The 21,320-nt window shown below is 39.3% G+C and overlaps 1 protein-coding gene across 2 annotated transcripts in view; it reads left to right on the top strand.

Moving 5' to 3' along the window:
• Window positions 1-17,277, top strand: part of kita (KIT proto-oncogene, receptor tyrosine kinase a) — a 34,429-nt gene extending 17,152 nt beyond the window's left edge. For both annotated transcript variants that reach the window (XM_024259106.2, XM_024259107.2), the window contains exons 11-21: window positions 288-414; window positions 902-1,006; window positions 3,042-3,152; window positions 3,264-3,405; window positions 3,525-3,619; window positions 3,711-3,832; window positions 5,438-5,560; window positions 7,461-7,572; window positions 10,947-11,046; window positions 11,266-11,371; window positions 15,895-17,277. In XM_024259106.2, the coding sequence (XP_024114874.1) occupies window positions 288-414; window positions 902-1,006; window positions 3,042-3,152; window positions 3,264-3,405; window positions 3,525-3,619; window positions 3,711-3,832; window positions 5,438-5,560; window positions 7,461-7,572; window positions 10,947-11,046; window positions 11,266-11,371; window positions 15,895-16,077 (1,326 nt within the window). In that variant the 3' untranslated portion in view covers window positions 16,078-17,277. The remainder of the gene's footprint in view (window positions 1-287; window positions 415-901; window positions 1,007-3,041; window positions 3,153-3,263; window positions 3,406-3,524; window positions 3,620-3,710; window positions 3,833-5,437; window positions 5,561-7,460; window positions 7,573-10,946; window positions 11,047-11,265; window positions 11,372-15,894) is intronic.
• The last annotated feature ends 4,043 nt before the right edge of the window (window positions 17,278-21,320 follow it).

Here is a 21,320-nt window from a genome sequence, read left to right as displayed (position 1 = left end):
GGGGATCCTCAACCACCTTGGAAAGTTCTGTGGAGAAACTTGCATCACTTTGCCCAGTACCACTCTTCATATTGAAGACCCAGTGTGCGTTACATAAAGCTAACCCAACTGTCAATCATACATCCAAGCCACACCTCCGCTGCTCAGTCCGGCTCCACAAGCCCCGCCCCCTTTTTGGTATTTTTCAAATCTAGACTGATCATGGAGTCAGCCTCCAACTGCCCTGTTTGGTCACCCTTTAAGAAAAAGTGTGAAGTATCCTGAGCCCGTCTGTCTGCTCACTGCAGAAACCCAAATACCAGATTCAGTGGAAAGTCATCGATGGCATCTCTGGGAACAGCTACGTGTACATTGACCCCACACAGCTGCCGTACGATCACCAGTGGGAGTTTCCAAGAAACAACCTGCGTTTTGGTAAGTGGATTTCTTTTTCCGTTGAGCAGCTGTCACATCTTTGCAGTGCAAATCAAAGTTGGAAGTCATGGAGATGAATGAGCGTTGAGTCAGCCGCTGCGTCTCTGATGAAGTCGAGCGGTGCCCTTCTAATGACATCATGACTGCTTCCTCAGGCTACCCCACACTGATTGATTCTGAGCGTGTGTGTGTGTGTGTTTGTGTTGACACAGTGCAAAGATTTCAGCCACGTCTACAGTTGTCGATGACCTGTTCCACCTCTTATTAATGATGAAATCTCACTCCTTCAATGCAAACAAAATGCTGTTGACACATCCAGACTGTTGTTTCTAACAGTCCTCCTCAAACAGGATCCTGCACGTCCTGTTGCCTAAGTGTAGCCTGGGGGCCAAAGCTGTTGTTGTCCTGAGAACACCGTCACGGGGCCTGTTTGTGGGAGGGAGACAGGACCAGCACTGAGAGCTTTTTTTGTTTCTCCTGTTTTCAGGGAAGACACTGGGATCTGGTGCGTTTGGAAAAGTGGTGGAAGCCACAGCGTACGGGCTCTCCAGGACAGACTCAGTCATGACCGTTGCTGTGAAAATGCTTAAAGGTAACATTCATCATCACGTGTGAGAAATTAAGCAGAAAAAAATGCTTACTTTTAAAGTCCCACTCTGATCGCTTTTTAATCTAATTTTCAAAAGGCTAATAGAAATCTTTAGTGATGATTATGTTATTTTTAGCCTCAATAAATGTAAAAAGAAAAAAAAAACTGTAAAGTTTTCTAGGATATAGTTTATGCAGGAATTCATTAGAAATTCACCTCTGAGTGGTGGGCGGGACTGTTGGCATGCATTAAAGTTGTTTCTGTTTACACTAGGGGTCTCAAACTGGCGGCTGGAGCGAGTTAGCGAGTTCCGCTGTATCAATCTAGCGAGCTACCCTGCAGCAAGCTAGCAAGCTTCTCTGTATTAAGTTAACGAGCTCCGCTGTATTGAGCTAGCAACCTCTGCTGTAGCAAGCTAACGAGCTCCATTGTATCAAGCTAGCAAGCTCCGCTGTACTGAACTAGTGAGTTCCGCTGTATCGAGCAAGTGAGCTCCACTGTATTGAGCTAGCAAGCTACGCTGCAGCAAGCTAGCGAGCACCGCTAAATCAAGTTAACAAGCTCCACTGTATCAAGCTAGCGAGCTCTGCTATATCGAGTTAGCAAGCTCCGCTGTATTGAGCTAACGAGCTCCGCTGTAGCAAGCTAACGAGCACCGCTATATCATGTTAACCAGCTCCGCTGTATCAAGCTAGCGAGTACCACTTCATCGAGTAAACGAGCTCCGCTGTATCGAGCTAGAGAGCTCCGTTGTAGCAAGCTAGCGAGCACCGCTATATAAAGCAAGCGTGCTCTTCTGTGGCAAATTACCAAGCTCTGCTGTAGCAAGCTACCAAGCTCTGCTATATCGAGTTAACTAGCTCCGCTGTATCGAGTTAACAAGCTCCGCTATTTTCGAGTTAGCGAGCTCCGCTGTATCGAGTTAACAAGCTCCGCTATTTTCGAGTTAGCGAGCTCCGCTGTATCGAGCTAGCTTACTTATACTTACTTTTAAAATCCAACTCTGATCATCTTTTGGTCTATTTTTCAAGGCGTTCACAGAAATCATTTAGATATGATTATGCTACTTTTACCCTCAATAAATGTAAAAAAAAAAAAAAAAACAGTAATGTTTTCTAGGACATAGTTTATGCAGGAATTCATTAGAAATTCACCTCTGAGTGGTGGGCGGGACTGTTGGCGTGCATTAAATTTGCTTCTGTTTTCACCCGGGACCTCAAACTGGTGGCCCGCGGGCCATTTGCAGCCCCAGGGTCAATATTTTGAGGCCCCCACCTTAATTTGAAAGTTCAATGTCTACTAAGCAATATCTTCTTCATGTCCACATTTCTTTGATGATAGCTTTGTGATGTTTCAGCTTTATGCTTAAAACTTTATATTGATATTGCTTAGTAGTACATAGACAAGAACAATTGTTGAATAAACTTGTTCAGTAGACATAGACAATGGATCGAAGATATAGACAACGAATGTGAAAACAATTTTTGGCATAAATGGAGCCCCATACGGGCCAGCTTCAGCCAGACTCTGCCTTCATGGTCCTAAGGTAAATTGAGTTTGAGAACCCTGATTAACACTCTTTCCTGCTAGCCTACAGTCCCCAAGTGGTAACAGAAAATATGAGCAATATCAGAACTATCATAGCGTACAGCTTTGATCCAGATTCCAGATCAGATGAGGAAAACAAAGACATTCATGGATCTAATAGTCTGCAACTGGATGCATCAGAATGGAGCGGAGCAGGGAGACTCTAGCAGCTATGCCAGAACTAAAGGTTTTTTCAAACTGCATTTTCTTCTTTTGCTCCTGATTCACAACAATTTGAATACTCAGAAACACAAATTTTGGCCTAATTTTCATTATAAATATCCTCTATCATCAGAAAGACGCCACAAGAAAACACTAAAAACACAATTTTCATCAGAGTGGTTCTTTAAAATATCTCTGCTCTGCCTGAAGAACACATTCTTTTTCCAGTCCCCCACATTCACTTGAGTTGTTCCTAATCCATCTGTAATTGTGCCGCTGTTTTCCACAGCGAGTGCTCACGCCACAGAGAAGGAGGCTCTGATGTCAGAGCTGAAGGTCCTCAGTTACTTAGGAAACCACATGAATATCGTCAACCTGCTGGGGGCCTGCACAGTTGGAGGTGTGGCAGCATTTCTCTTTCAGTTTGACACAGTAATTGTAGCTAAAAGTGGGAAAAATCTTCACTTTCTGCTTTTAGTCCGAGCAGGTTTTAACTTCTGTTTGTCTGCAGGCCCCACACTGGTGATCACAGAGTACTGCTGCTTTGGAGACCTTCTCAACTTTCTACGCAGGAAGAGAGAGTCTTTTATCAACTTTAAGCTTGAGGAGGACTCCTACTACCGCAACATCAGCCAACAGATAGTTAGAGATGGGTAAGGCTTCTCTTCATGTATGACGAGTAAAAGAAAGTAATCCAGAACGTGCGTAGGAGGGTAGTATTTGGACAGGCCTGAGCTCAGCTAAGACCAGACTGCTCCTTTCCTCTCCACAGCGACAGCTTGAACGGCTACATGACCATGAAGCCTTCTAGTGCTGGCAACACGCCGCTCAGCCCATCCCCGGAGAGGAGACGCTCTCTGCGCAAAGGCAAGCCAGCCGCTCGTTCATTACAATTCTAATGTCTTGTTCACAGAAAAGCAGAAGAAAAGTCATGGTTTTGTTGTGTTGGTCCTGTCAGATGGGGATGCAGATGAAGAGTGTGAGCTGTTTGGTGGAGACGGGTTGGCCCTCGACACTGAAGATCTTCTCAGTTTCTCCTATCAAGTGGCTAAAGGCATGGAGTTCTTAGCTTCAAAAAACGTGAGTGTCAGCCACAGTATGTGCTAGAATTCCTGACTAGAAAGTAATGCAAATTTATACTTTTGTTCATTATTAGGGAATAGGGATGTAACAATTCAGTCAATTCACGATTCGATTCACACTTTTAAAGTCACAACTTTCATTTTTTACAATTTTTCTTTCTCAACACAATGAATTAAAGGTATTTTAAGGCCAAATATGTTTTCTTTTTTCCCTTACATCAAACAGTCTGTTTTCCTACTAACAGAAAGGATTAAATACAAATAAACAATTATACATAATAGTGGAATGATCACAAATGTTTTCATACTCGGTTCATGTTGTGCTCCATGTGATGAATGCTCCGCACCCACGCCTGTTCAGCGCAACACCCCACCAGCCCTCGCCCGCTCTCACACTCAGCGCAAATGATCGTTAATGTGCTGCTTGAAGAGAAAAAAAGACAGAGAGCTAAAGAGATTCAATGAAAAAGAGCACGGCTCCCAGGAAGAAGTCAGAAGAAAAACAGTCATGAAGCTGCGTCGCCATTCATGACTGATGACACGGTAGATCGGTCAAAGTTGCAGTAAAGTTGCAATGAAAATTTAAGGTTGCAGAGTGAGCAACAAATCTCAGCTTTGCTTAAATTTACGTAAATAATTGTGTTCGCAACATTGGAACACACTTACAGGCGCGCCCACACACTCACAGGCGCGCCACACACTCATAGGAGCACCCACACACTCACAGGAGCGCGCACACTTACAGGAGTGCCCACACACTCACAGGCGCACCCACACACTCATAGGCTTGCGCACACTTACAGGCGCGCCCACACACTCACGGGTGTGCCCACACACTCACAGGAGCGCGCACACTTACAGGAGTGCCCACACACTCACAGGCATGTGCACACTCACAGGTGCACCCCCACACTCACAGGTGTGCCCACACACTCACAGGTGCACCCCCACACTCACAGGAGCGCGCACACTTACAGGAGTGCCCACAAACTCACAGGCGCACCCACACACTCATAGGCGTGCGCACACTTACAGGCGCGCCCACACACTTACAGGAGTGCCCACACACTCACAGGCATGTGCACACTCACAGGTGCACCCCCACACTCACAGGTGTGCCCACACACTCACAGGTGCACCCACACACTCACAGGCGCATAAAGAATTGTTGACAGCTCTGCATTTTTCTAAATTTAGGCGCAGGCTTTGACAAACCAATTTTTTTAATTTTCTACGCTGATGAACAAGTTGATGAGTTTGAATCGTTTTTTTACGGATTCAAGAAGAATCATTACTTCATTATTGAGTGATGATCCTATACAAAAAAAACACTCAAATTGTGTTCAATGCAGGTGACAGATTGTGTTTCCTGTGCTGGTAAACAGATCTGAAACTCATGTCTGAGAACGTTGTTGCAAAATTGATCAGGCCTGGAGGCACAGATACTCTGTCCAGTTAGCTCATGTGTCTCAGCCATGTGTTGCCAAGGAATGTTGGAAAATTCAGTGCCAAAGTGCCTAAAAAAGTCTCTTTTGACATATGCAGAACCATCAGTTGTTTGTGTAATATCAGGTTTCTAATTGTTGTGTTCTTCATTCTTCAGTGTATTCACAGAGATCTTGCTGCCAGAAACATCCTGTTAACTCAAGGAAAAGTGGCCAAAATCTGTGATTTTGGCCTCGCCCGTGACATCACCACAGACTCCAACTATGTGGTCAAAGGCAACGTAAGTAATCTGCAGCTGAGGTTTAGATTGTCAATAAAACTCAAATTAAAACACGCACACAGTCTGGGAACGTTTTATCTTTTTTAAAAAGAAGTTGTATATAGTTTTTATTTAAAGACTCACTGAAAATGGTGTTTTTAACATGTTCTTGTAGCCTTTTTCTGATGATGAAGGACGTGTATAGAAAAATGAAGATTAAAACTGCACTTCTGTGTACCAGTATGTGTTTATTAAAACTGATGTGTGGGGCCACAAGCTCCCTGCACCTAGCTCTCTGCAATGGGGAGTGGAAAGGGGGGCGGTGTTGCTCTACGCCAACAGTCCCGCCCACAATTGAGAGGGAAATCTTTAATGAACTCCTGTCGCTCTGCAGAAACTATGTCCAAGTAAATGACACAGTTTTTTTTATTTTGGCTAAGATCAAAAGATGATTGTAGTGGAATTTTAACCTGAAGGTACTTGACTTTAACACAAATAAAATAAGTTTAGTGTATGTTACTCTAGTTGCTCTAAGCATGCTAATCTAGTAATGGACTTTTAGAACTCTATAGAAATGGCTTCAATTTGATTCTTTTTATCCTTTAAGCTCATTTCATAGCCAACACTTGCTACAGAATTTTCTAAAAATTTGCTATCAAGTCTTGTCCAGTCAGTTTAAAAGGTAACCAAACCCTAAATCAACTTTTTTTAGCTGTTGATGTCTACAAATGGCATTTAAACATGTTGTCTGTTGGTCATTGACAAATGTTTGACAAATTAAAATAAAATCATTAAATTCTTGAACATATAGTCGAAACCACCTGTGTGCTGACCCCTACAGGTTGAATCGAGTTGTTATAATTTAATTTTGTGATTGGTCAAACCATATAAGTTTCAGAAGTTCCACGTCATGATCTGCAGCTCCAGTAAAGATAACAGTCCTGTTCCCCACCCCTCTGACTTGATTTTTAAATTTCGACTGTGGACGGAGTCAGCCTCCAACTTCCCTGTTTGGTTACCCTTTAAGACAGTCAATGCTTTAAGTATTCTGTGGTACTGATGATTTAACATTGGTTTTATTTTCCATTATCAAACTTATTTGCTACGTCTGTATGTTGTTGTTGTTTATTATTCATCTTAAATCTAAATTTCCAGTATTTGGAGTTTCTGAATGGTTTCAGATCACATTTCAAACACATTCAATCTTCTGCCTTACAATATTTTTCCAACCTGCTCCCTACCTGCATGTTTGACATTTGTCCCTAATCTAACACACCTCACCATCCTCACTGAGTTGGGAGAATGAGTCACTCTTGTTTGAATCAGGTGTGTTAAGACGAGGTAAAAAGGTCAAAGAGGGCAGGGCACCATAAGGAGCAAGGTTGGAAAAAATCCTGTAATATGTACACTGTTATGCAAACAGCATTCATCTCACGAGATAGTACGGTCATAAGCTGCCTTTCTCTTGCTACTGCAAGCGGGTGCATCAGAATGGAGCGGAGCAGGAAGTCTGTGGCCCGCTTAGAGTATTTTCTACATCTTAAATACGACCTTTTCCATTAAATGCCATTTTTTCATCTGCTCCTGATACAATGACATATCTTTATTTGCATAAAGAAATAATCAGAAATGTAATGTTAATGCATGTGTCCTCCATCATGTGAAAAATGCTAAAAGAACATGTTGAAAACACCTTTTCCCCGGAGTGGCTCTTTAACATTTGCTGAGGCAGGAGCTGGTGTTTGTAGATAACCTCTGATCTGCAAACAGGTTTGTGTTTGTGCGACCTGCTCTCAGTCACTGTTTGTTTTTACCAATCCCATCCTAATTTTTAGTGCAGTCTTCATTTTAGCCATGTTTTATAAACACGTTTCAAACAAAGCTCTGCATGTATCAATAAAGTATTTGCTGATCCGTACAGGCCCGTCTGCCGGTGAAATGGATGTCCCCAGAAAGTATCTTTGAGTGTGTGTACACATTCGAGAGTGACGTGTGGTCCTATGGAATCCTGCTGTGGGAAATCTTCTCTCTGGGTATGTTTCCCACCACTAACTAGACTAGTTCATGTGTGTGTGTGTGGTGGAAGGTTGCGTGTTTGTGTTGGTATTCATCCCATTGTGGGGACAGCGATCTGGTTATACAGTCATGGAATGGGGAACAATTTTCTGTGTACAGTCCAGTGTGTACTCTCTTCTTTTTCATGTGTTTTTGGAGACAAAATATAAATCCTGAAAATATCACGGTAACAACAGCTTCAGGTGAGGAATATTAAATCTAATTCCTCTCCAAAATATCATGTCATCAAAGTAAAAACACAAAACAGTAAACACCTTCTGATTCCCTGAATGATTTTGGAGGTGAAATGCTGCAAATCATCAGCGCTTGATGATTTGATTGTTATCAGACCTTTCGTTATTTCTTGGTTTGTGAAATCCAGATGTGTTCTAACAGGGGAGTCATGTTGCTAACTTTACTGCAGCCTCCTCCTCTTTTACCAAAAGTCTGTCTGTTTAAACAAGCAGAGAGAAATCCTTCCTTGTAAATTATGTCTACAAAAACACCCATTGTTGTCACTGAGATGATTTTTCAGAGCTGTGAGTCATTATCGTCTTGGCAGGATATGACATCACCAGAAGTGGTCATACCATGATTTTCTTAAGTTTTTCAGACTAAACTATATCCATATTAATGATCATACGTAACCTTTGGAACACTAAAAAACAAAGTATTTATGAAATATGAGATATTTTTGTGAACTCTTTTCATACTAGGAAGTAAAACGACTCGATCTCTGAGGCTCCGCCTTTCGCTCCCAGAGGGTGCTGCCCATTTCATGATGTCAACCTAAAGCCGTCCTCGTCAGTGTGTCATCCACGAAAAAAACCATAATTTTTTATTAAAAAAATATTGATGTACATACAGTGAAGCTTGTGCTTGTATCCCCAAAATTTGTGCAACAGAATTGTGATGGCTAATGGGCCAATAGTCTGCTCCCTTTCTCCACCAGCTAGCTCGAGCTGCTAGCTTTGCGCGGATAAAGAGTTTGTGTTAGTCTGGGGGCGGAGCAGACTCTTCCTGAAAGGGGCGGTCTCACTCTGTGACATCAGCACATGAGGACCCGCTCGTTTTCGTGGGTATGGGAGGGGCTGTTGCTGAGGGTACAGGTTTTTAGAGTATTACTCAAAAAATCCGTGAACAGGTCAAAATACCGCTTTGGGGTTCTTTAAAGTGAGGATTTAACAATATAATACCCTCCAAAGCTCGAAAAGTTGTTTTTCCATGGCATTTCCTCTTTAAAAATGCTGTTGGGTCCACGGGATCGAAAGTCTGGATCACACCGTGAAATACGGTTTGGAAAATTTGGCATGGAACGATCCAGGCCAAATTAGATTTACAACAACTCTGTTTGGAATTTACTGGATTATAACAAATTTATTGCTTCCTTTTTTAATGTTCCTCCGTCATTTTTTTATTTATTGAGATTAGTTGAATGATGATCTTATCAATAAACTAAATTAAATCTAAATTGCAAAACCAAATGTAATGTCATCGCTATAACAGCTTAGAGAGGGAAACATTCAGCAACAAACCAGTCTAACTCTTAATTGAAGATAAAAGAATCAAGGGTTTTAAAATGGTTGTTTTTAGCTCAGGAAAAGATCTAATGATTGGAAGACCTGCTGTTCAAGTTATATATCAAATTTGATATACTGCACATGTTTTGCTGTGTTCTGCCAGAATCAAAAAATGTGTCCTTGTACGAGAGGCTGCATCAAGAACAAAGGTCTCTCTGTCCAGGATGTTTCATACTGCGAATAAAGCTTAATCACAGAGTCCTCCAAAAGCCCAGCCACTGCAGCACATGTCGGTAAACAGCTAGAAACAACAATACAGCAGCACGATATGACTGTTTTTGAGTTCTTTGAAAAGAAGGAGAGCATGCTCTGAAGCAGAGGAGGAAGATTTGTTAAGGGATTGGTGAGGAAATGAAGAAGAGGGAAGGTCAGCTGGATGTTGATCAGATCATGACATGCGATGTGTGTTCAGTATAAACTCCACTTCTCAGGTTAACCAGGTTAACCACTACAAATGTTTGGAAAAAATCACACAAAGGAAGTTGGATAAAAAAGATTACCATCCCCGGTGTTCCCCAGCTGCAGTTCGTCCTGATGCAACTGTTTGAGTGTGAATGTGAATCAGCATGACACGAAAGTAGCAGAAAACTAGAAAAATTGAATTTCCTGTGATAATGCTAGTGTGAATTCTTTTTGCTGAAAGTAGTCGCTGAAGATGCTGAAGCTTTTTGCTGAAAATGGTGACGCAATTTACTTTAAATGATGAAGGGATTTACTGAAAATGTAAAAGCTTTTGCAAAATGTTACATTTGCTAATAGATTGAAAATATAATTAAAGAACTACAAAAAAGCTGAAGTTGACCTAAATTTCTGAAAACTTTGCAGCAAAAAATCCATAATACATTCCAATTTAGCAAAAATATTTAGTGTGTTGTTTACATAAGAGCTAAACTCCAAATTAGTCCTAAAAAGCTCAGTAGATGCCAAATTAGCCAAAAATGTTAGCATGTTAGCTAACATTGTTAGCAACATTGTTAGCTAACAAGAAAATGTTAGCAAAAATTCACCAAAAATTAGCTAAACTCCAAATTTTCTGAAAATTACTATAAAGATGAAAACACAGCCCATTAATATATTTAAAGGCTTGTTGCTATTCTACTTAAAAATTTAAATTTGAAGACCTTCTCATTCATTCCCAATGGGGCATATTTTGCTCAATGTTTCAAAAATTATAAAGTTTATGAATACAGAAAAAAAAAAAAAAAGCAGTAATGTCCTGAACAAGCTGAACATTTTGATATCAAGATTGATGAAATCACTGAAATTGTGATTGAGTTTTTTCGTGTCAAAAATATTGGGAAAGGAGCAGGGAAATCACTATCTTGTGAATGCATACTAAACATTCACACAAATATATTCCGTGAAGTTAAATGCAACGAAAACAGTGTAATATTGCTAAGAGCCTCGCACATTAAATAAAATCTGAACCTCAGTCTGCCTGCAATACATGGACCTTCAAAAAGCTATTCAAGCAGACTCTCCAAATCTCAGAAAACTGAAGCTGTGAGGGAAAAAAGACAGAGCAACATGTCCTTCAGTGATATAAAGGAGCCTTCCTGGAAATGAGGGCATCAAGCTGATGTTGCTGGAGGTGATGCTCTGAGCTGCATGTTCGCATGCTGAGATTCCTGTAAGGATTTAAGAAAAAAATATATATTTTACAAAATCTTAAGACTAATCACAATTTTGGGGTTTCTTTCATAACAAAAAACATAGAAATAATTGAGAGAAATCTTACTTACTTGTATGTGTGTTTCTTGTGTTGACCCCAGGAAACAGCCCGTATCCTGGTATGCCGGTGGATGCCAAGTTCTACAAACAGATAAAAGAGGGTTACAGAATGGGGGCTCCAGAGTTTGCACCCAGTGAAATGTGAGTATTTGTTGATGTGACATGTAATTGTCTAGAAATATTTCACGGTCCTGGATCAATGGAGATGAATAGTGGCCTAGTAAATGGGTGCATTGTGGGGGATTTAACCCTCTTTATTCTCTGACATTTGACCTCTGCATACACAACCTTCAAAATGAAAAAAAACAGGAGAACATCAGACAAAAATATGAATGTGTGTTTGTGTGGGTTCCTTTGCAGGTATGAGGTTATGAGCTCCTGCTGGAAGGCTGAGCCCTTCAACAGACCCCCCTTCAGAAAGATTGTGGAGAGCATTGAGCAGCAGCTGACAGGCTCCACTAAGCATGTAGGTGGCACTACTTTGATGATGTTGTTAAACTGCATGACTGAACCATAAGTATAACAAAGACAAACTTGATTAAAATGCATCACAAATGGAAGTCACCAAATAGCCTGACTGATTCCTGAGGAAACATTACTGATCTGTGTTTTTTTTTTTTTAATTGTTGCTGGGATTGTACCAAAGAGGTCACATTCCTGACCTATTCTGACTCTTAAACAAGTATTAACATTAATTACAGGCAATGAAAGTGAAAAATTACTATTTTAACTTTTAGAAAATCTGAAAAAATCTGTTTAATTAAAGAGAAAAAGCGTTCAAAGGACATAAGAGTCAGAAAGATTGTGGTGGCGGTGACCGATCCTCTCAATGAGTTCTCCATCCACGGCTGTAGGGCTTAGTCACAGCTATCCTTACAGGTGGACTTGGGCTTTCCGCAGGTGAAAAGTGGGAAAACCTGTATGGGGCACACAGGAAGGCCGCAGAAAATAACAGACTGCTTGGTAAAAACAAAAATGTCCAGACGCATTTTTTTCTTTGTGGACGCTGAAGGGTGACAGGTTGTAGTGAACACTAGTACAACATGTAAGGGTGAAGTATTTGCGACGTAGGGGGGGTGTTGCACAGACCCCCCTCCACAAACAAAAAAAAAAACCTGCAAACTGTTGATGCCTGAAACAGGTCGGACGCCGGAGTCTTTACGGTCTCTCCGGCGCTCCGTATTTGTTGTGTCGGCTTCAGATTTCAGCCGAGCTGGAGCACTTTTTGTGACGTTGGGGCAATTAATCTGGGGTCAAATCAGGATCAGCTTAAAGTGAACGAAAAAACTTTGAAAATTTTGAAAAACAGACAATGCAACTGAAAAAAAGTGAAAATTTTAAAACAAGACATTGTAAATATGAAAAAAAAAATTATATTTAAAAAAACATAAATAAACCTTGAAATAAAACTTGAATTTTTTTGTAAATTTGAAAAAAAAATTAAAGACTTGAATTAAAAAAACTATAAATGTAAAACTACCAATTGAAAAATAATGTATCCATTAGTAACAGCTGCTGTTTTAAATTTTAAACTTTTATTATTTATTTTTATTTATTTATTATGTTATATAAACTATAAAATATAAACTTTATACAATTCGATACATTTTTCAAAATGAAGCCATGACAAGAACTCCAATAGCTAAAAACACTGAAACTGATAGCTGAAATCACTGAAACTGATAGCTAAAACGCTGAACCAGATAGCAAGCTAAAATATTAACTAAATTAGCCTAATAAACCCTTAAAAAAAAGAAATAGGTTAGCCATTACAGCTAGCGTGTAACTGAAAGAATGGCTAAACTTCAAAATAGCCTAAAATGAAAAAAGCCTAAATTTTATAAAACAGCTAGCATGTAGCTGGAATAGCCAGCATGCCATTTTTTTTCTTTTAAAATCATAACTTTTTAAAATAATTATGAAAAGGAATATTCTTCCAGAATGAATCAACTTAAACCTTAAAAAACTTTCAGTATTTTAGTCTGCATAAAAATATATCTTGTCAAAATTGTAAAAGTTAAAAATAATCACAAGATAACATCAGGCCATCATAAACAATAAAATAAAATGATCTGGAGGGCCGGATAGAATTACCAGGAGGGCCAGATCCGGCCCCCGGGCCTCGACTTTGACACATGAAGTTTAGAGCCAATCCTGGGCTTTTTGAGGTTCTAAGTCCTCACTGGTCCAAGATCTGTTCCTCTTAACTTCTTGCTTCTCATAACTGCTGGTCACTCCTAATGGTCCTGGAATTTAAATTTGTGTTGAAAGTTCAAATTCACTCTTTACAATCAAACATTTTTAGTATGTGGTAATAAAAGACTAAATACTTGGTCCAGGATTTGTTCCCTGACTTGTCAGCAAATGACAGTTCTAATAAAAATAGAAACAAAAAAATAACGAAATAATGGACAAAAGGGAATCATTAACTGTGTAGTCTTGTAAAAGAAGCACTTAAAACCTGGGAAAGTGCATAAAAATGCATAAAAGCAGAAATTATGCATCTCCTCAGTGTTTATTCACACTTCGTTTTTTTCTTGGAAAAAGTCAAATAGTGCATCAATCACCATGAAAAAAAACCTCTACCATCTAGTTATTTCATAGAAGATGACAGCAGCTGCACCATTCAAAGCATGGGTCTGCAACCTTCAACACTAAAAGAGCCACTCAGGTTGATTTCTCACCAACCGAAGCCCAGTAGGAGCCACAAAGTCTTCTCTTACCCTTAAGGAAAATAAGATACTGATTTATATTTATGTTTTTGCTATTGACATAATACATTTAAATAAACTATTGTGTTTTTGGGCATAAATAAAAATCAGTGTGCAGAGAAAACTGCTTTTTAAAAAATATGAAGTAGTTTATTTTGACCTTGCATGACATCCTTTCAAAATAAAAGAAATCCTACACGATACGATTATGTCAATGCAGCAAATGCAGTAGAAAGTGTAAAGTCATAAATGAAAAAAATACTGTTTATTTTACTGTTTTTGATGCATTTCAGCCACAAATTCATAAATATTACCAACAAAAACTAAATGATTATGATTGTGTTTAAGCTAAAAGAATAAATAGGGATATATCTTCCCAAAGAATATGTGTTTTTCTATATAATGTAAGTTATTAGAGGATTTTCACAAATTTTTTTCCAATTTTAACAGTATTGCGATATCATCATTATCGTGAGCCATGTATCGTGTATCGCATCGTATCGTGACGTATCCATTGATTACCAGCCCTAGCCCATGGGGTTCACATCTGAAAAAAGACAGAACTTCTTTGTCTTTTTCTGCTGTTTACTAGCACATATCAGCCATCTACAGTTGGAGGAGGCTAATGTCGAAGGGGTGCAAATCTTACAATTTGGGCACGAAATGGAAACAGTTTGGTTCATTGCTAGCATCCTTGCTATGGCAGATCGGCTTTGGATTACGAGTATGCCGGTAGGATCTCTTGGTTTATTATTTACTTGAAAACCAACGTTTTTCAACGTTTGGTCAAGGATCCCTCCGTGTCAAAAATTCACGCTTTAGGTGTCCCCAGCTTGTCATTTTTGACGTGCTGGATGCTCCAATTAAATCAGGGATCCCCAACCTTTGGGCCGCACGCCGCAAGCAGGAGTTAGCCTCCAACTGTCCTGTTTGGTTATCCTTTAAGCCGCAAGCAGGATGCCTACCGGCGTTAACCCTAACCCTAACCTGGTACCAGACTCGGAACAGAACCGGTACCAAAACCGCTCACCTGGTACACGTTCACCTGGCGCCTGATGCAGTACCGGTTTGCAGATCAGGTTAGGGTACCGAGTTAGGGTTAGGGTAACAGTACCGGCCACATCCCAAGGACCGGTCCGCATCCGGTACCGCGTCTGACAAAATGCCCCGAGACCTGCTTTATTTGGCCAGCACGTCAAAAAACTACGAGTTAGGGACACCCAAGACGACAGCGGGGTCCTTAACCAAACGCTGATATGTGACGACTTGGGAATGAGGATGTGTTGTGTAAAAGTAGCTTTTGAGTTTACCTTTGTTGTTTGTTCAGCTGAATACTCCATCAGCATTCACGCTTTGCTGAAAAACACCAGGAAAGCAAGACTGTATCAACAAATCACGTTCACTGGTTCTGTCTGGACTGGAGCTCAGATTAGTTTTCACCGCAGAAATAAACAAACTGTGGTGAGAGCCAGTGATCCCAGTGTGGCAGCACCCAAAGCCATCAGACTTCACAAAGATTTGTTTGTTTTCTCCAATTGTTCATGTATTTACAAACCAAAACAAATCAGTTTAAGAACCAACACACAAAACACTGCAAGCTGACGTGACAGAAACAGAAAGCATAATCATATATTAAAAACTAAAAACGAAGAAAAAAAAAAAAAAACAACAATTGACAAGACAAAGGCGTGGAGTGTCACGGTCCTCCGCAGAAGTCTTGCACCGTTTATTAAGGGGGGAATTTGGACAAAACCATAGTCTAAAACCGTCTGTGTGCTGCCCTCTCCAGGTTTAAATGAGGTATTACAGTTGAATTTGTGATTGGTCAACTGGTGTAGGTCCAAGAAGTTTCACGTCATCATCCTATGAGCTCCAGTATAAAAGCCTCGCCCATCTTTGAACCCATGACACGCTCGCAAGTTGAAGCTCACCAAGCGACCGTTTGAGGTCTCCCCGGGAAGCCGAGAGTGGTGAAGCTAATGCTGAGAGCGTTAGAGCTCACCCTGTGACGCTGAAAGAGTGGCGGAGGTTGCCTGGCGACGGCGAGAATGACGGAGGTGTCGGAGATGTTGACAACAAGAGGGGTGGAGTTTGCTACGCATCTTCAAGAACCGGCCCTTGGAAAGTTGACTGAGCGGCAGACAGAGAGCCGCTGTGGGATGAGGAGGCAGCCTGCTTGGGCCTCATGAGTCGGCCCTCAACTGTCCTGTTTGTTAACCCTTTAAATATTCAACACTAAAGCACTCTTTGACATCTCTGTCTCTTTTTTTTCTTTTAGATTTATCTGAACTTCAGCTCCAGCCTCCCTGTGATGTTTGGAGCCAGGAATGAGCCCAGTTCTCAGAGCCCAGCATTTCAAAGTCTCAACTCAGTCAGCAATCACAACAATCCCACACAGCCCTTACTGCTCCAGCATGAGGTCTTCTTGGAGGGAACAGCCCTGGAAGCCCAGTGGGTGTAGGGACCCACCAAACATGGTTGACTGCCTCGCAAAGTGCCTGTTATGTTCTGCCACAAACCGCTCAACCACTACAGGAATCCACCACCCTAACATGAGGAACAGGGGTCTTCTATCACCGCCGTAATCGCTGTGGCTTAACAGGAAGACTGTGAAGGACAAACAAACAGCTTTTTCTCTCTTCCTGCTGAGCACAGGGACGACACTCAGACTAACGCTCCCCTGATCCTCACAGAGAACGCTCAAGACACCAAGGAGGGTGGAGTACGTGCTACATTTATTTATCACTGTCAAAGTATATTGTTTCTCTTTTTTTTTTTCTCCAGCTACATGCTCCCACATTTTTCATAAGGATGTTTTTTGGCAGTCCGTCTGCAACAGAGTTATTTTTTCTGATTGTTTTATTTTTCTTTTCTTTTTACGTTTTGTTTTTTTGGTTATTTTTTGCTCTTGTTCTATCATGGGAACTTAAGTAGCATTTTCAGTTTGGCTGGTTGTTGGAGGATGAAAAAAAGCACTTGAGGCACTTGAACTTTACATTATCTCATACACCACGTAGTGCACCTTTTTATTTAATTTTTCTCTTCTTGTTTCTTTTGTTTTTTGTTCATGATAACGGTATTATATCCAAAGGTTCAGACCAGTGCTGTGTAGTGGATACTTTTTTGGGGGCCAATTTACATTGTGGTATGGAAATACTAATGCATAAGCTATTAGACAGCACGGTCAATCATTGGTCTGTATGTGCTTCAATGTGATTTTTTTATGTTGAGTGTCACTAACTAGAGAGCAAATTGATGTCTGGACCTTGTTAATACACATTTTTACTCCATACACACAGTTGTCTTCAGATATGAAGTTTCAATACTGTACGGTACGCTAGCTTTTATTTATATTTACTTATATCCCACCCATCTTCAACAACTAGACGTGAAGCGCAAGAGTTAAAATATTTCATTGGAAAACTATTTCAGCTTTTAAACCATCATTTTTTCTTGTGAAAAAAAATTCTGATGGAAAAAGTCTTGAGTGATTTCATTAAGAAGAAATACCCCAGACTGCCAATATTTTTTAAGTCTTAAAAAAATCTATGTAATTTATTCACCTTCTTCATGAACCAAGGTTATGGAGTCGAATCAGCGTCAGATTAAAGCAAACAAAAAAAAAAAAAGATTGAAAATTTGAAAAAAATCGACATTGTAACCGAAAAAAAGATCAAATTGGAACACAAGATATTAAAAGCCTAAATTAAAAAAAAAAATGTTTGAACATTTGAATATCCAATGTTGCAAATTTGAAAAAAAAAAATTTGAAAACTTAAAATTAAACTAGAAAATTTGAAAATCTATCATGTTTAAAAAAACTAAAAACTTGAATAAAAAACTATAAATGTAAAATTACCAATTGAAAAAGTATGTGTCCATTAGTTACAGCTGCTGTTTTATATTTTCAACTTTTCTTTAGCTCAATTAGGTCAAAGCCACGCCCCCATGTCAAATTAGGATCAGTTAAGCAGCAAAAACTTGAAAACTCTGAATTGAAACTGAAAACAGAGAACTGAAACCAAAGAATGAGAAATGAAAAAAGGAAAGTTGAAAGTACAAATAAACATTTTTTTATTGGAAACGGTTTGTTTGTTTTTGTAATTCAAGTTTCAAATTTACATTTTTGTTTTCAAATTTTCAACATTTCTTTCAAGTTTTCAATATTTTTTTTACAAATGTTAGATTTTTTTTTTATTTCAATAATTCCTTAAAGTTTACAACATATATTTTCAAGTTTAAATTTCTTTTTTTTTTTTTTTTCAAATTTACCATGCCTGTTTTCCACATTTTCAATCTGTTTTTTCAATCACTTGAAGCTAATCCTGGTTTGACTCCATACAAAATGCTTCGGATTGGAAAAAACTTCTGTAAGTTGAAGTCAAGGAGTTAAGACTAAATTTAAAATGTGTGAGTCTTTGTTTGGGATGGGCAGAATAAACATTTGTAAGATGTCCGTCTGTAGATGTTGACACTCTTAAGCCTGGTATCCAAGTTTCTAAGAAAAACAGGTTACCGTATTGTCTGGATTATAAATCGCACTTTTATATTTGCTACGGCAGAAAACAAAAACAAGAATAATAATGCTTTGATGCAAATGAGAAAAATATCAACATTTAAGAGGAAAACAATCAGATTCTCCTCCATGTTTGTTTTGGACGACACTTCTTCTTCTGGCACTGTCAGAAGAAAATACAGCGCCCTCTGGTGGTTGTTAGCTGAAACAACTGCTAAACGGCAGCTGGTTAGCAGCTGTTGGAGAAATAACAAAAACAGCGACCTATACTCCGGAAAATACGGTAATTTGGATTGCTTGGAGAAGAGTGACAGATGTAGTTAGAACGCGCTCTTGCAAAGGTGTACATAGCTGTTCAGCTTTTCAACATTCCTCCACTGTACTTTTGTTTACAAGTATAACTTAGGTACTGCCATTTCTCAGTTGGTCATTTTTTTTCACTGCTTTCCACCTTTTGTCACTTCATGAAGAACGATGAAACTTTCTGCTGACCGACTTGTGTGTTTTTACTCTTTGATTGCATTATATTTCTTTACATTACCCACTGTATTATATGTTAAGTCATGGAAATGCTGTTTTATCTTTGCCATTAAGTGGACTGCAGTAAAACCCCCTGAGGCGGTACGCCAAAGGGAAACAGAAGCTCTGGAAGGCTCTCTGCTCAGACGCTGACACTACGTACAGAAGTTGACATGTTGGTCATCTCATTGTTCTCCGGCCAGTAGCTGGCTCCCGAGCAGTCCCCCTCTTCTTTGTATCCAGCTGTTTCCTCTGTCAGAAGTGGGACCTTCAGCCCCTCTCAGCCAGTAGTCTGTATCAGTCCAGACCGAAGTCCCCGTTTCCCACTGGTGGATGTTTTTCTGAGGTGTACAAGGAAAGTGTCCTGTTTGTTTGCATGTGAGCACGTCTGCTTGGTTGTGTGTGTGTGTGTGTGTGTGTGTGTGTATGTGAGAGTGAGAGCATGCACATCCACTTTTATGTGTTTGTATTTGCAGCTAAAAGACTTACTGTCAAGAGGTGCCACTAAAGATTTCATCAAGTCGTCTAGGCTTCTAAAACTCCACAGTCTTACCGCTTTTGTCTTTTTTTTGTAAATATTGATGTGCATGTATTGTAAAGCGAAGTCAATGCTTTCAAAGATGTCTATCCAAATGAAGAGATGGTACACCAATGCTGAATTTGATGACTATGCTGAATTTTCTTAGATGTGCACAGGTTTCCTACTGAAGACTGGGCTGGAGAAACTCCTCACGTTGCTTGTCACCATACCTATAGTTAAAAAAAGGATTCAGTAACATTTTTTTTATTATTTTAGATGTCTCATTCCAACCAATTTTTGCCTGTTCACGTGGAAACTTCCAACTGCTCGAGATGTTTAGGTGTTGTCCTCATCACAGTTCAGAGTTCCAACAGATTTCAAACAAACAAAAAATCTTCATCCAGCAAGGAGATTTCTTTGAGTTAAAGAGATTATTTTTCATATCATTGCTTACATCATATTATTTGAAAGTTTTCCTGCGTATTGCTGCATATTTATTTAAAAAGTCTTTATAGTTATTGTGTAAATCTGATGTGTTGCTATAATGTGTCGATGTAAATAAAAATGTGTATATTAAATTAAAGTTGTTGGAGCCTGTAATTTATTAGATTCACATAAGACAAATACAAATTGGAGTTCCTAAAGTTTTCTTTAGGTAGTAATCATTCACACTTGGGATTCTCCTGCTCCTTTCCGTACGTTTTTCGGCACGTAATAACTCGATCACACTTTCAGGGATTTCATCAATCTTGATATCAAAACCTTCAGCTCATTCAGGACATTACTGCTTATATTTTTGGCATTCGGAAACTTTAGAGTTTTTGAAATATTAAGAAAAATATAGGAAATGAATGAGAAAGTATTTAAATTTATAAATATCAAATATATTCATGGGCTATGTTTACATCTTTTATTGTAATTTTTAAAACATTTTGGAGTTTGGCTAAAATTTTAGAAACATGCTAAAATTTGTTGGCAAACTTGTTATCTACTGAGGCTTTTATAGACTAATTTAGAGTTCACCGTCTATTTTAGCAACATGCTAACACTTTTGAATAAATTACTTTGCTGAGGAATTTAAGGCTATTTTGGAGTTTGGCTAGCATTTAAGCAATGTGCTAGCTCTTCTGGCTAAATTGCAATCTACTACAATTTTTGGGCTAATTTGAAGTTTAGCACATATTTAAGCAACACACTAAATATTTTTGCTAAATTGGCATGTATTAGGGCTTTTTAAGCAACTTTACTACTAATTTCTCAGAAATTTAGGTCAACTTCAGCGCTCTCTCATAGTTCTTTAACAAAATTTCCAGTCTTTTAGCAAATTTAGCATTGCAAACAGCTTTTGGATTTTCAGCAAATCCCTTGAGCAATGAAAGTAAATTGCGTCACTATTTTCAACAAAAGCTTCAGCATATTATTCAGCGACTACTTTCAGCAAAAAGCATTCACACTAGCATTATTGGAGGTAATGCAACTCTTCTAGTATTATTATTTTTGCTCGTTTGGAAATACTTAATTTTAAATTTTCAGAACTTTGTGGAGTTTGTTCAAAAGCATCAGATGTTTGTCATTTTCCCAGATCATTTTTGGGTTTTGAGGGTTCAATGAGACAAACAAACCTGCGTAGAAGTATTTCGTTAAAAAAAATAATGAACTCTTGAAGCTGTTAAATATCTGCTAAGAATTTTTTATTTAAATAATCTTTACATATTAAAGAGGTACAAACTGAATTGATTTGGACGTAACACAAATATATGTCTAGAAGTTTGTCTACTGCAGGAGTTTCAAACTCAGTTCATCTTGGAGACACTGAGGGCAGAGTCTAGTTCCATCCACTTGCAGACAAATAGATCCATGAATGTCTTTGTTTTCCTCGTCTGAGCTGGAATCTGGATCAGAGCTGTATGCTATGATAGTTCTGATATTGCTCATGTTTTTTGTTACAGCTAATGTTAGGTTGGGGACTGTAGGCTAGCAGGAAAGAGTGTTAATCAGGGTTCTCAAACTCAATTTACCTTAGGACCATAAAGGCAGAGTCTGGCTGAAGCTGGCCCGTATGGGGCTCCATTTATGCCAAAGTGTGTTTTTGCATCCACTGTCTATATCTTTGATCCATTGTCTATGTCTACTGAACAAGTTTATTCAA

Source organism: Oryzias melastigma, linkage group LG4 (genome assembly GCF_002922805.2).
Source record: "Oryzias melastigma strain HK-1 linkage group LG4, ASM292280v2, whole genome shotgun sequence".
NCBI lineage: Eukaryota > Metazoa > Chordata > Actinopteri > Beloniformes > Adrianichthyidae > Oryzias > Oryzias melastigma.
Note: the sequence above shows the minus strand (reverse complement) of the source record. Positions and strands in the feature narration are given on the sequence as shown.